Raw genomic sequence first — 13,724 nt, 5'->3', positions numbered from 1 at the left:
CCAAATATATATTTTTTTTCCCCAATTCAAATAAAAGTCCTTCCCCTCTTCCAGACAGTCTGAGCCTGAGAAGGGAGGAGTTCACACCTAGCTATGGTTTTACAGTTACTCTCATTTATGTCCCCGATACAGGAGCCATTTTGTTGAAGCCAACTGTATTTGATTTCATATAGGATATGATCTTCACAAAAATGGCGCTCATAGAAACGATCGTTGTCCCTGAGCTCGGGCTCTAGTGGATGGAAGGGGGTCGGTGGGAGGAATGATGATGTCACGCAGCTGAGGATGACGTGTCCGGGTGACGTCATTCCCGGATGTTCTGCAGATTGAGGGGAAACGGCGGAGGGAGGCTCGGGCCATGGAGGAGGAGGAGGAACGGGAGGTGGTGCGGGTCCGGGTCCGGGTGAGTAGAGGTTCTTCAGCACTGATACCATGCGGGTTATATCCTCTCCTGGTGACGTCACCTGTCAGTGTTTACAGTTTCTGTCATGGCCTCCTCCTGCCCCAGAACCATGTCCCTCCCCTCGGTATAAAGTCCCTCTGTTATCTGTCTGTATATTCTATTGTACTACTTCCCTCACCTCCTCTATATCCCTTTTCTATAGTGTAACCTCATCCACCATTGTACATCCTATCTATCTATCTATCTATCTATCTATCTATCTATCTATCTTCATAATACTAAAACCTCCCCCCTATAAGTACTACTTCCTCCATATCACTTCCCAATAATATACACACATGCCCCCTATGCCCTTCCTATAGTGTAACCTCCTCCACTACTGTATACCCTATATATATATATATATATATATATATATATATATATATATATATATATATATATACTGGCTCCTGGAGACCCTGTGATTCTTGTTTCAGGCTTTAATGAGAGACTGTATAAACTGTGGACAGAGATTTTGGTTTTACTACAGAGACTGTATAAACTGTGGACAGAGGGATACCATACTGCATATTGACACTTTTTTTGTGAATCAGCCTATTGCTTGATTTTCACCCCAATGGCTGTATAAATACACCGTTAGGAACAGAGGGATTCCATATTGATCGTAACAACTCCCTGTGTGAATTTATCTTCTAAATCCTGGTCTAAGAGACCACGTTCATCTAAACTGAAGCTGTGTAAATCTATGATTGTGGACAGAAGAACATTGTTATTTTATACATGAATCTAATTTGAGAGATCTCTTTCGCCTGAATTGGTAACTCTAATAAAACGATTAGAGGACATAACTCCACCCATAAATTATATATAGGAGACATCTCCATATTGGATTGATTCATTGCCCCTGATGAAGTCCTAAGGGACGAAACGCGTCGGGCCGCAGATCTACATTGTTTGTGGCATTTGTCTGAAAAATCCGAAACAGTGAAATGAATTCTTACTGCTGGATGAACCGCCAATAAATGTTTACTTGTTTTTACACAAAATATATATATACACAATACTCTAATCCCCTCTCATATTTCTCTCTCTCTCTCTCTCTCTCTCTCTCTCTCTCTCTCTCTCTCTCTCTCTCTCTCTCTCTCTCTCTCTCTCTCTCTCTCTCTCTCTCTCTCTCTCATATCCATCTAATATCCATCTAATATCTCTCTATCTATATATATATATATATATATATATATATATATATATATATATATATCTCCTTAGATAATATGGCCACCCCCTGCCTACCCTATGTATACCACCACCCCTGCATCTCATATTATACCCCCCTCCCCTCTACATACCACCATCTCTGTGTAATTATGTAGACCAGGCATTCCCAACCACGGTCCTCAATTCACACCAACAGTGCAGGTTTTTGTGATATCCAGGCTTCAGCACAGATGGTTTAATCAGAATGACTCAAGTACTAATTAAGTCACCTGTGCTCAAGCCTGGATATCACTAAAACCTGCACTGTTGGTGTGCCCTGAGGACCGTGGTTGGGAATGCCTGATGAAGACCACCCCTCTGTTGTATTCCAGCTTTCTGTGCATCTTCCTGACACAACATTAGATCTCTTTATCTTCCTTCTGTATGCAGAGCATTCCTAGCATAATAGCCTGACTTCCTCTCCTCCGTCTACCTCTATTCTCCTTAATTCTTCCCTTACGTGTCTTTTATCCCTTAGAAATGTGAGGGCATCCTGCAGCCGGAGTCTCGCTCTTTTGCAGTGGACCCCCAGATCACCTCTTTGGATGTGCTACAGCATATACTGACCCGAGCCTTCGATCTCAATGGGTGAGGAACCTGCACACCTCCGTTCTGTGTACCCGGCCCAGCTAGAATGATTTTATCCCACACTTTCTGTTTGTTAAGGGGAGTACACACTAGATCAGGGGTCAGGGAACTTTTTTACCCCAAAATATTTTTCTCTATTGTCCTTCCTGGTAAACACAGCTTAATAATGACTTTAACCCCTTGATTTGGAAGGAAGGAAATCATATAATTGCAATACACAATCCACCTGTTGTTCAACTACACATCCCAGCATGCCCTGCTACAGTTTTACTATTTGGCCATGCTGAAACTGATGCATGGCATGCTGGGATGTGTAGTTCAACAACAGCTGGAGTGCCAAGGTTAGCCATCACTGGTCTAGTGTGTACACAATATGGGCCGCATTTGATGGCGTTTGAGTTGGCAGGAGCTGTGGGTTCCCTGTATAATGTGGACGTGTTTTTAAAGTGGCAATCATTTAAAAGGCACAACTATACATTATTAATGTTTTCCGCTTTAAAAGAAACTTTCACAGTTGGCAGGGGACCTCAAGCTCTGTACAACTCGGGGGTCATTACATCTGGCCCTGTATAGTTAACGATGTGCGCTCCTACAAGTCGTCCGCGATTTCCTCTTTCAAATATACATGCAGTACGATGAAGGACATTGCTAGCGAAAGCCCCGATCAACACCCCCCCATTTACACCCATCCTATGCTACCTTAGGAACTGAGAACATGATGCATCACTGGCTTGTTGACCAGTGGAAGTTCCCTTTTCATGTACTGAAAGAAGTGGCAGAGATGCGTCCAAATCCGCTTCTCCAAGATATACAGTATGCAAAAGTAAGGATGTGCAGTTTACTCCAGTTCACTAGATGCGGTCACATATACATCTGAATGCAATTTAATCAGGCACTGTGTCTTCATCATGTTCTGTACATGTTAATGGGATGCGTTCGATAGGTCAATAGTACAAAGGTCAACCACTATTGGTCGAAATTTGAAAAAGGTTCACCTTTTGCAGTAGTAACACAGGTGAAACCTAGCGACTTAATCTACGGTGTACAGAACATGTTCTCTCATTCTGTCTGTTGGACTGTAATCTGGTTTCTGATTGGTTACCTCCGATCCTGAGCGCTGCCATTGTGCACTAAGCTGTCATTGACTCTGTTACATAGGACAATTCTTAAAGTCTGGTTTTGTCTGCAGGAAGAACTTCGGGATTAGTTACCTGGGCCGTGATAAGCAGGGACACGAGATGTACCTTTCCCTAATGTCTGAATGGGACCTGGGAACCGCATTCGCCTGCGCCTCCAAACCGTACCTGCAGCTGAAGCTGGACATCAAGCCGTCAGAGGACAGTAAGCTTGTGGGCCTGGGTGGAGGATGTGGCTCTAGGGGTGCATTGGGGATTACATGGGCTCTGTGTTTCTTATCTGGGATGTGTGATTGGTGAACTAGAGAGAGAGAGAGAGAGAAAGTGGCAGCCTTTATTGTGGCAAGCGGTGTTGTGACGTCATGTGACCCCCTCCCCCTGCCGGCTCAGCCGTAACTTGCCGATCTGATGTGCATTATCCACACCGTAGGCCCCCTGCTGGAAGATTGGGACATAATCAGCCCAAAGGATGTCATTGGGACAGACTTATTTCTTGTGGACAAACGGACACTCACCGCAGCACTGCCCTTCACTCAGACCCTCCTGTCTCAGGTGAGAGATGTAATCGAGCTCTAGGAAGGGAATTTAAAGGTCACTCTGTTCCTGCCTGGGTTGTCACTCTCTAGCACAGTTTGGCCTGTATCTCTCTAGTAAAATACAGATCGGCCTGTGCTAGAAGCATCACGGCAGAAAGCGACACCTGAGGCAGGAAAGAGGAACTGCACACATTTTGAAAGGTGCTGGGCGCTAGAATGTACATTAGTCTTCAGTATTATTATTATTTGTATAATTTTATTTATATAGCACCACCAGTTTCCATAGCGCTGTACAGAGTCATTCATCTCTTCTATGTTTAATTCACGTTGGTCATTGGTGACTATATAAGATCACAGCTTATGATGTGCATGTTGCTCGCATGGCAGGTGGGTCGTACCATTTCCAAAATGCAGCAGGCCCTGAGCTGGTCTTATGGAGAAGATGTCAAGCCCTTTAAACCACCGTTGAGTGATGTGGAGTTCCACACCTTCCTGAGTCACGAGGGACAGCTGACCCGCCCAGAGGAGCTTCGCCTGCGCATCTACCATGGTGGCGTGGAGCCTTCGCTGAGAAAGGTAAAGATCTGGGCTTCTTCCATCCGCTGTCAGTAAGGAGACTGGGTTTGCTTCCGTATTTTAGTTGAATGAATGGAATGTAATACATGGAAAATCCCCCCGTCCCCCGTCCGCTGTCCACCCAGCGTTGGGTAATGCGTTCTCCGATATGTCTGTCCCTATTCCGTCTGCTCCCCGTATCCCCCTCAGCAGCTGATATGGTGGTTGGTTTCCTAGTGGGGAGCAAGAAGGGGATGGGAAACAGTTTCCAGCTGGTATTGGTCATCGGGTCGATGAAGGTTGACATACATTAGGTTGACCACTAAATGTCGACAGGGTTAAGGTCGACACATGGAATAGTTTGATGTGGCTAAGGTCGACACTGGCGGAAGGTCAAAATGAGCATTAGGTCGACATGAGTTTTTAACTTTTTTTTTGTCTCGAACATCGACATAAGTCGGCATGGACACCATATCAGTGCGGCGCATCCCCTCGCTGCACTCGCCATGCTTCGGGCCTGATGCCTCGCTGCGCTCGTCCCACTATTATTCTATTCTCCCTCCACACCTAGTGGATAGTAGGGTAAAAACTGTGAAAAACTCATGTCGACCTTTGCCTGTCCACCATTCCATTGTCGATCTAATGCTTGTGTCAACCTTCCGACCCTGCCAACCTTAGACATGTCATCCGTGTCGGGGGGGGGGGGGGGGGGAGGGTTGTCCTAAGGGGATGCAGTCAATTTGCCGGCGGTCGGGATCCCGGCGGTTGGAATCCCGACCGCCGAAATCCCGAAACTTTCTCCCTCCGTGGGTGTCCCACGACACCCATAGAGGGAGAATAAAATAGCGTGCGGAGCGTAGCGAGGCACCGGGCCCACTGCGTGGCGAGCGCAGTGAGCCCGCAAGGGGGGGGGGGGGCGCTCCAGGCCCCCCCCATGTCGGGATTTCCGACACTGGAATCCCGACCGCCGGGATTCCGACCTCCGGCATTACATATCGGATCCGTCCTAAGCATCGACCTAATGTATATCGACCTTCATAGTGTCTACCTAACGACCGTATCCCTTTTCAGAAAATAATTTCTATATATAGGTAATTTAATAAAACCCCAAAACTTTTTATTTTTTTTGCACAGGCCGCAGGTCTTTTACTGCCGTCCATTCATGCCCATTCTCAATTTCCTATTGTGTATCTTCCCATTTGTAAAGCGCTACGGCGCATGCTTGTGCTAAATGAATAGCTGGTAATGATCACGTGATGCTCTTATCTTATTCCTGTCTCTAAAGAGCTGGTTACCAATCCTGACGCACCAAACCTAACACGCCCCAGCCGCCCCTTTCCCCCCCCGTCGCTGGCTCAACGCCGGCTCTTGATCACGGGAGACCTATTGGGCTCACTTCAGTCACATGACACGTGCAGGCGATTTCCATTTACTTCCTTTCAGCTGTGAGCCTTAACCTGCTGTGAGAGATCCTTAAAATATCCACTAAAAATGCCAGAACCGCTCACAGCGGCTGTTCATTTAGTATAAATAAATGCAAACGCAGCCAAGTCAATTAATTGTAGTTTAATTAAATATTGATCCCAAAGAAAGAACCGTCGCTGTGAGCAACGCTGGCATTTTTAGTGGATATTTTGAGCGTCACTCACAGCAACGTTGGCACTTTAAAGGGTTACAGGTGCAATTGCCCTCAATGTTTCCTGCCACAAACGGAATTACACGGCCTGCTGCCGCTGTTTTACAACTACAGAATCTTTATACTCTCTCTGTCTCTGTCTCTGTGTCTTTCTGTCTGTCTGTCTGTCTCTCTCTGTCTCTGTCTCTCTCTCTCTCTCTCTCTCTCTCTCTCTCGTGATATACTTTGATGAGTCTGCAGAGTTGGTGCCCACTGAAAAGTTCAGTATGTGTCAGAACTATGGAGTATGTCTCCAAGAAGTATTTCAGCTGGTACCATGTCCCATGTTGGCGCTCCTATGAGTGCCCCATAGGGCACATGACATTAGTTGAGAGGTCAAAGTTCAGATCTCTTATGTCTCCTCCTTGCCTTGTCTGTTAAGTGACCCACAAGCTATACGCAGATAACTGGCAACTAGTGCCAGCTTCGGAATCAATCCCCACTTTCTGCCTCACCCTACCCTCCTCTACACTGTCACAACACTACTGATATTGTCACCCACAAAATGGCTGCCTCTGTTGTATTGTGTGGTTTGTTTAGGAGGAGTTCAGAACCCCTAATGGCCTATATTAATGGTCTCTTCTTCTCTGTCTTCCCTGCCCTCTATTAGATTACCCCATATTTTTCCTGTCTGTGTTTTGTTCTCCTGTACAGGTGGTCTGGCGATATCTGCTGAATGTATACCCGGATGGTCTAAGCGGACAAGAGCGCATGGACTACATGAAGTATAAAACCAGAGAGTATTACCAGCTGAAGAGTGAGTGGAGGGAGCGGTGCGGCCAGGAGGACTTGGAGTTTATCCAGGGCAATGTCATGAAGGACGTCCTGCGTACAGACCGCACCCACCCCTATTATGCAGGCTCTGAGGATAGCCCCCATCTGCAGACTCTGCATGACCTACTGACCACATATGCCGTTACCCACCCCCAGGTGTCTTACTGTCAGGGTATGAGCGACATCGCCTCCCCCATCCTGGCCGTGATGGACAACGAAGCCCACGCCTTCATCTGTTTCTGCGGCATTATGAAGAGGCTGGAGGGCAACTTCCGCATGGACGGGGAGTGTATGTCCGTGAAGTTCTCCCACCTTAAACTTCTTCTGCGTTACTCCGATCCAGAATTCAACTCCTACCTGATGTCTCGCGGGGCGGACGATCTCTTCTTCTGCTACCGTTGGCTTCTTCTGGAGCTCAAGAGGGAGTTCGCATTTGAGGATGCCCTGAGGATGCTGGAGGTGATGTGGAGCTCGTTGCCTCCCGATCCCCCGGAGAAAGAGGTGGAGTTGATCGGACCTCCATGTGCTCCGGGAGAATGCCCTAAAAACAGGAGTCGGCACATGATGCGTCCGGACCGAGGGCTGAGCCCAGAGGGGGAGGAGGAGGCGTCTGAAGGGCTGGAGAAAGAGCAACCCCAAGCAAAGATGGAAGATGAAGAGCCTGCGGCACAGCAGGGACCGATAGCCTTAAGGGGTCCCTTTTTGAAACAGGCCAGCTTTGGGGAATTTAAAGGTTACAGCACAAACAAGGACGGGTCAAGTTTTGAGTCTGAGGATCAGCCGGTGAGTCCAGTCCTCCAGGTTCCGACAACCACAGAAGAAGAAGATGCCGAGGAGCGGTTCTGGGAGGAGGAGCCGCTTATCAAACCACCTGACTCTTTGGGGGTTTCCAAGTCACTGTCTGCTCCTTCACTGACCTTTTGCACTCCCTCGTCACAGAGCCCCACATCTCTTGATACAATGGACGACCTTGAGCCGTCCTCCGCTGCTAAGGATGATGAAGAGGTCCAACTCGAATCTGATCAGACCGCGGCCAGCACTCCGGCCCCTATCAGCCTACCCCCACCCCAAGAGTTTGGCCGTGGGAACCCCTTCATGCTGTTTTTATGCCTTTCCATCCTGTTGGAGCACAGAGAGCAGATCATGAAACAAAATATGGGCTATGACGAGCTGGCGATGCACTTTAACCGCTTGGTCAGAAGGCACAACCTTAACCGTGTACTTCACCGCGCCAAAGCTCTCTTTGCTGACTATCTACAGTCTAAAGTTTGGGATTCGGAGGAGGGAGATGAGGCATCTGCAGAATCACCTTCCATCTCCTGACCCTCCCTCTGGCCTCCTCTAATCCTGCAGTTGGTCAGGCACCCCGAAAACTCTGCACAGAGGTGACAATTTGCCACTTTTTGGACGGTTTTGCAGATCAAGAATCATCACCACAAAGTGAGATCAAAACAATGACGCTTGGGGGATAAGTAGCTTTGTACAAGTTTCCTGACAACCGCAGGGTTCTTACAAGGAGCCTTCTGGATGATCTCGAAGCAGAAAGTGGCATCCGATCTTCACAGATCAAGGAAGTATCCAGTAAACCATAACATAAATATATATTTCCCAGTTCATAAGTTATTCAGATGTTATATGTATGTGTAGTTTTTTCATGCTGCCTTATGGTTGAAAAACATTTCGCTTTGGTTAGAAGTTTAGATACAATCACCTAGTTTGTCTCCACTGCAGCCCAGCAGTAGGAATCCGTTCTCAAAGTCTCACTTTGCGGTTCTCCTTGATTTTGTTCCCCCGGAAAAAACAACCATTAGATTTTTACGGGCGTTGAGGCTTAGTGAAGAGAGGAGATCCTATTTCAGAAACCTCCAAGACCATTTCTTAGGAATGGAAGAGCGAAGATCCTCTATACAAGTTAATTTACATTCATGTTGGATTACACTTTCATCTCACATGTAGATAGGTTAGAACTTGGATGTGATTCTTTTTTCCACCAGAAGGCAGCAAAAATGTTAAAATCGTATTTCATATCCTATTCTCTGACATAGTAATAACTGATATTGGTGCTTGCGGCTTGGGTGACCACTAGCTATGGCCACGCTGATTCCAAGTTTAGATGCTCATGTAGAACACTAGATAATACAGTAGCTTTAGGGGTAGTTTTAAGGTCACCTGGGGAGAGGCAAGGACATAGGCAGGCTACCTGTGCTGGGGAAATCTGGAGAAACGCGTTTGGCCTGGCTCTGGGCTTGGTCTTTCTTGTCGAGCCTTTGTGCAGGTCACGGGTGGGAATAGGAGACCATGGCTCTTATTCTGGTTCACTCACAAAGGCTAATTCCTTCTCAAATGGACAAAACATGTGCACTGCAGGTGGGGCAGATGTAACTTGTGCTGAGAGAATTAGATTTGGGTGGGGTTTTACTTCAAAGTGACATCTAGATTGCAGTGTAGAAATAAAGCAGACCGTATTTTCCCTGCACAGAAACAAAATAACCCACCCAAATCTAATTCTCTCTGCACATGTTACATCTGCCCCACCAGCAGTGCGCATGGTTTTGTCCATTTTAAAAGGAATGTGTCTTTGCGAGTGAACCAGAATAAGGGCCTATATATGTTGCACATATCAGCAGAACAAACTTCTCTTTGGAGAAGGAGCATTCAGAGCAGCCATACAGTGCTTGTGAAATGGTCACAGGGATGTGGACAACATATTATAGGAGGTATCGGAACACTTCCAAAGATGGGCACTAGGGGGAGCCAGTGTACAAGTTTCAATGTTGGGTTACAGAGTTTAGTAGACAGGTAAGAACAGAGATTTTACAATTCTGTATATAGCTATAAACCAAGGGAGTGCAACAATCAGCTGGGTATTGGTCATATGGTCGACACAATGAAGGTTGACAGAGCTTAGGGCAATACCCGAAATAGGTTGACCGGGTCGGAAGGTCCACACAAGCATTAAGTCGACAATGGGAAGGTTGACATTCGAAATGTCGACATGAGTTTCGCACATTTTTGTGTCCCAGATGTCGACATAGTCGATTCTCCTACCACGCCGTAGTGGACAGTAGGGTGTGGAATACCACCTGTCGGCTAAAAAAAAAAAAATGTGAAAAACTCCAGTCGACCTTCCTGATGCCTTGTGGGTCTTATTCCTATTGTCAACCTACTACCTAGTGACCGTATCCCAATCGGCCTTCTAGCTTTTGTTACACTGCACATCCCAGCATGCATTGCAGCGGCTTCAGCATGGCCGACTAGAAGATCTCAGTGCTGGCATGGGTAGTTGTACAGCAGCTGAAGGGCCTGACCCCACCTCACATGGCGCCTTTACTAATAACCTTTCACAAATATGTGTAAAAGTTTCCAACCCTGAAATGTTTTGCATTTCAGTTAAGTGCAAGCCATCGCCAGTTGCAGCGCCCCTGCAGGTAGGTTACTGGCGCTGCGTCCACTGTGCATGGAATGGAAAGCTTCCCCCACAGTCAGATTTTTCTCAGGTTTCTTCCCAAGTCATACGGTCCTTGACTCTTTGACACACACACACATATATACATATATATATATAATTAGTGTGAATGTTATTATTAGTTATGTCATACACTACAGCGTTCCCTCAACAGTCACATTGTAACACAGGTTCCATGGTGGCCGACTTATCACTTGTAATGGGCAAACGCAATGATGGCGCTGTCAGTTAAGGCCCTGTGGCTTCTAGTCCATCATGTTAATGGGAGGGGACTTGTTGTCCCGTAGGCTGACTTAGGGGATAGAAGTTTTTCACGGTAAAGTGGGATTCGCTAAAAGCTTAAATAGCTCCGGCCAGTTACAAGCCCGCGGAAGGGGTCTGCGGCAGGCTGAATACTTTAGGAGCCCCTATACATTGTGGGAGGCCTATTATTTAAATGCTGAGCACGGGGGGAGGAGGGAGGGGTGGGTATCCATTATAGGTAGAACTGTTGGATGCACCCAGATCCACGTTACCCCACGGCCTCATTGTCCTAGAGTAGATCAGAAGAACGGTTCTAGCCGATACATTGTGGTAATTATCGCAGCTAGTGTTGTATAGACTTTTTAATATTGTGGAAAATATACCAGATTTTTAGCGACTCGTAAGCCATTATACTGGGCTGTAATAATAAGAAGCACATACAGCAAATATGTTGTCATGTAGCCTAGATCTTCCTGGGGGGGGGACGTTGACTTGTTGTGTTATTCCCAAGCCACCTTTTGGATGGCATAGGGTGAATTGAATTTACTGTTGCCAACCTGATGGGGACACCGGCACAACCGGATACGTTGAAGAGGTCCTTTATTTTCAAGTTGAACACTATACATTATCTCTGGAACTCCCATGGGGGTTGGCGGCGGGGCGGGGTGGGGGTGGGGTGTCTTGGAGGTCAATGCTAATTTCATGCCAGCGTTTTATTTGCACACGGGCGCTGTGCCTTTTATTTATTTGTGTTCAGTCTGTTTTTTTGTACTATTTATGTATACTGTAATCATTTTGTTATGTTATTGGTTCATGCCAAAGAAAGCTTCCAAGATACACGTGTGCCGGGTGCGGGATACAGCCAGCCTGGGGTGGTACTTGTAAGCAAAGTTTATTTCCTTAAAACATGCCAGGTTTTAAGGATTTCCCTGTCTGATAACAGTTATGGTGACAATATTGGACTTGTGTTTACTTACATGTTGTCCTGCGGAGTTACTCAGAGGTGGATTACAGTCCTGGCAAGCTCCGGGGGGGAGTAAGAATGTATATGTGACATCTCCGTGTGTCCCTGCAGGGGACCTGGTAACCTATCTCCACTTACAGAGTAATACACACAGTATGACAGGGGCAGTCCAAACCTTTGCCTTATCCCTGAATACTCTTCCCCCCCCTGTGCCTGAGAGGACATGCTGTGCCCAGTAGTTCCACAAAAGCAAGATAAAAGGCTACAGCTGGGGTAGCCAACTCCAGTCCTCGAGAGCTACCAACAGGTAATGTTTTTCAGATCTCCTCACAGAATCACAAGTGAAGTAATTATCTCCACCTGTGGATCTTTTAAAATGTGTCAGTGAGTAACGACTGCACCTTTGCAGCAGCTAGGTTGTCTGGAAAATGTGAACTGTTGGTAGCTCTCAAGGACCGTAGTTGGCTACCACTGGGCTACAGGCTACCAAAAGACCAAGGTCTGTTTACATATTGTCCACTAGAGGGCACCGCTGCACTGTAAACATCGCTGTATTTCTTTCCTTGGTGAGAACAGTCACCAATCCGAGCGGCTATGGTTCATAGGGTCGACAAAAAGAAGGTAGACCGTCAATAGGTCGACCATTATTGGTCGACTAGCCATAGGTCGGCATAGGAAAAAAGGTTGACAGGGTCAATAGGTCGACATGGGTTTTCCTATGTCGACCTACGTGGATACTGACACCGTAAAAGTGAACCGAACCACCTCGCCATGCAATATTATAGTCTAAAGGTGCCCATACACTAGTAAGATTTATCTTCAGATCTGGCTGGTTGGAACAAAAACATGGCTATGGATGAGTGTCACTTTTTTCCAAGCAAATGGTCAACTGTCATTTGCTCTCATCCATAACCATGTTTTTATTCCAACCAGACAGATCTGCAGATAAATCTGCGTGTGTATGGCCACCTTAACTCTGTCCACTTGGATAGTAAAGTATGAAAAACCACCTGTTTTCGGGAAAAATTGCGAAAGACTCACGTTGACCTTTTTTATGTCAACATTTCCCACGTCTACATAATTATTTGCAGACTGTTTTATTCTCTCGATGCCATTACTGACAGCACATCGGGGGCGAGTTGTTTGCTGCTCAGTCATTGTGAGGGAGAGACGTTAGATAAAGGCTTATTTATTAATCAGAAAGGAAAACTGTAAAGCGCAAGAAAAAAGTCAGATTTTTTTCCCCCGCACCCTGTTCATGTGATCTGCGTGCACCAAATGTGAACGAGCGAAATGCGTTGGTTATGGGCAAGGAAACGCGTAGGTTCATCTGAATTTTTTAACTTTTTTTTTTTTTTTTAAGTCTATTTTTGAATTCTCTAATGGGTGAGGCTGGTCCTTGAGTGCAATCAGCAACAGGCCAGGGTGCTGTTTAACCTTAATGAACATCAGAACACTCTGCATTATAGGGAGATAAGTGTCTGTTTCTATACCCCGTTAGACTGCCAGGGGTGCAAGGGTTGATTCGCGGATTTTACATTTTAAGTGTTTAATTCTCAACCGGATTTGTGTATAGGGACTTCTCTGGTACCAAACTCTTACCTCCAACATATTTATAAGAAAAGTAGAACTTCGGTACTCTGGACACTGCACGCCTTACAAGGAAATGCACATGAAATATAAGCTCTGTTTTGTGATCTTATAATGTAAATAAATCTTAATGAGGCCTAAAATGTGTTGTTGTTTTTTTGCGCTGCAGTTTCTATGGGTTACAGGACATAACAGCACTGTGAGCCACATCATGAAATAAGTACTGGTCTGTTTAATGTGCTGGACTCCCAATTAGTGGTCAGGGTACGTCAGGACCCTTGATATATATATCCTCTTTGGTTGTAGTCTCTGAAGTGGATGCGAGAACACAGACATTAAAGTGCAGACGAGGCAAGGTGGTGGGTGCACTGTGTGTGTGCTTTAACATCAATTCCAAGAAAGAAGTAATTATGAGTTCCCTAAGTTTGTTTCTTCAGGCTGCTACAAATTATTTCTGTTATGTGGCAACCATGGCAACCAGAGTCGCATAGCACATGTTTTGAGCAGATATTCTTTTAGATACTCCTCTGAGCT

General features: G+C 46.1%; 1 protein-coding gene across 2 annotated transcripts; it reads left to right on the top strand.

The window, feature by feature from the left end:
* The first annotated feature begins 220 nt into the window (after positions 1–220).
* TBC1D25 (TBC1 domain family member 25) lies at positions 221–13,335 on the top strand. Of its 2 annotated transcripts, XM_083161371.1 has the most exons (6): positions 221–403; positions 2,142–2,251; positions 3,441–3,592; positions 3,818–3,939; positions 4,311–4,499; positions 6,808–13,335. In XM_083161371.1, exons 1-6 carry the CDS (start codon positions 359–361, stop codon positions 8,248–8,250), a joined length of 2,061 nt encoding a protein of 686 aa, XP_083017497.1. In that variant the 5' UTR covers positions 221–358; the 3' UTR covers positions 8,251–13,335. The 2 variants fall into 2 exon arrangements, with proteins under 2 accessions (XP_083017497.1, XP_083017498.1); XM_083161372.1 differs by lacking the exons at positions 221–403; positions 2,142–2,251 and adding an exon at positions 2,947–3,074.
* The last annotated feature ends 389 nt before the right edge of the window (positions 13,336–13,724 follow it).

Source organism: Crinia signifera, chromosome 9, assembly GCF_055691185.1.
Source record: "Crinia signifera chromosome 9, ASM5569118v1, whole genome shotgun sequence".
In the NCBI taxonomy this organism is placed as follows: Eukaryota; Metazoa; Chordata; class Amphibia; order Anura; family Myobatrachidae; genus Crinia; species Crinia signifera.
This window is presented reverse-complemented; position numbering and strand designations above follow the sequence as displayed.

Bases quoted from the DNA above. Each gene is read 5' to 3' on its own strand.
- TBC1D25 (XM_083161371.1), top strand. From the start codon at position 359: ATGGAGGAGGAGGAGGAACGGGAGGTGGTGCGGGTCCGGGTCCGG. The intron at 404-2,141 runs GTGAGTAGAGGT...TTTATCCCTTAG, and splicing joins TGGTGCGGGTCCGGGTCCGG to AAATGTGAGGGCATCCTGCA. The intron at 3,940-4,310 runs GTGAGAGATGTA...CTCGCATGGCAG, and splicing joins CTCAGACCCTCCTGTCTCAG to GTGGGTCGTACCATTTCCAA.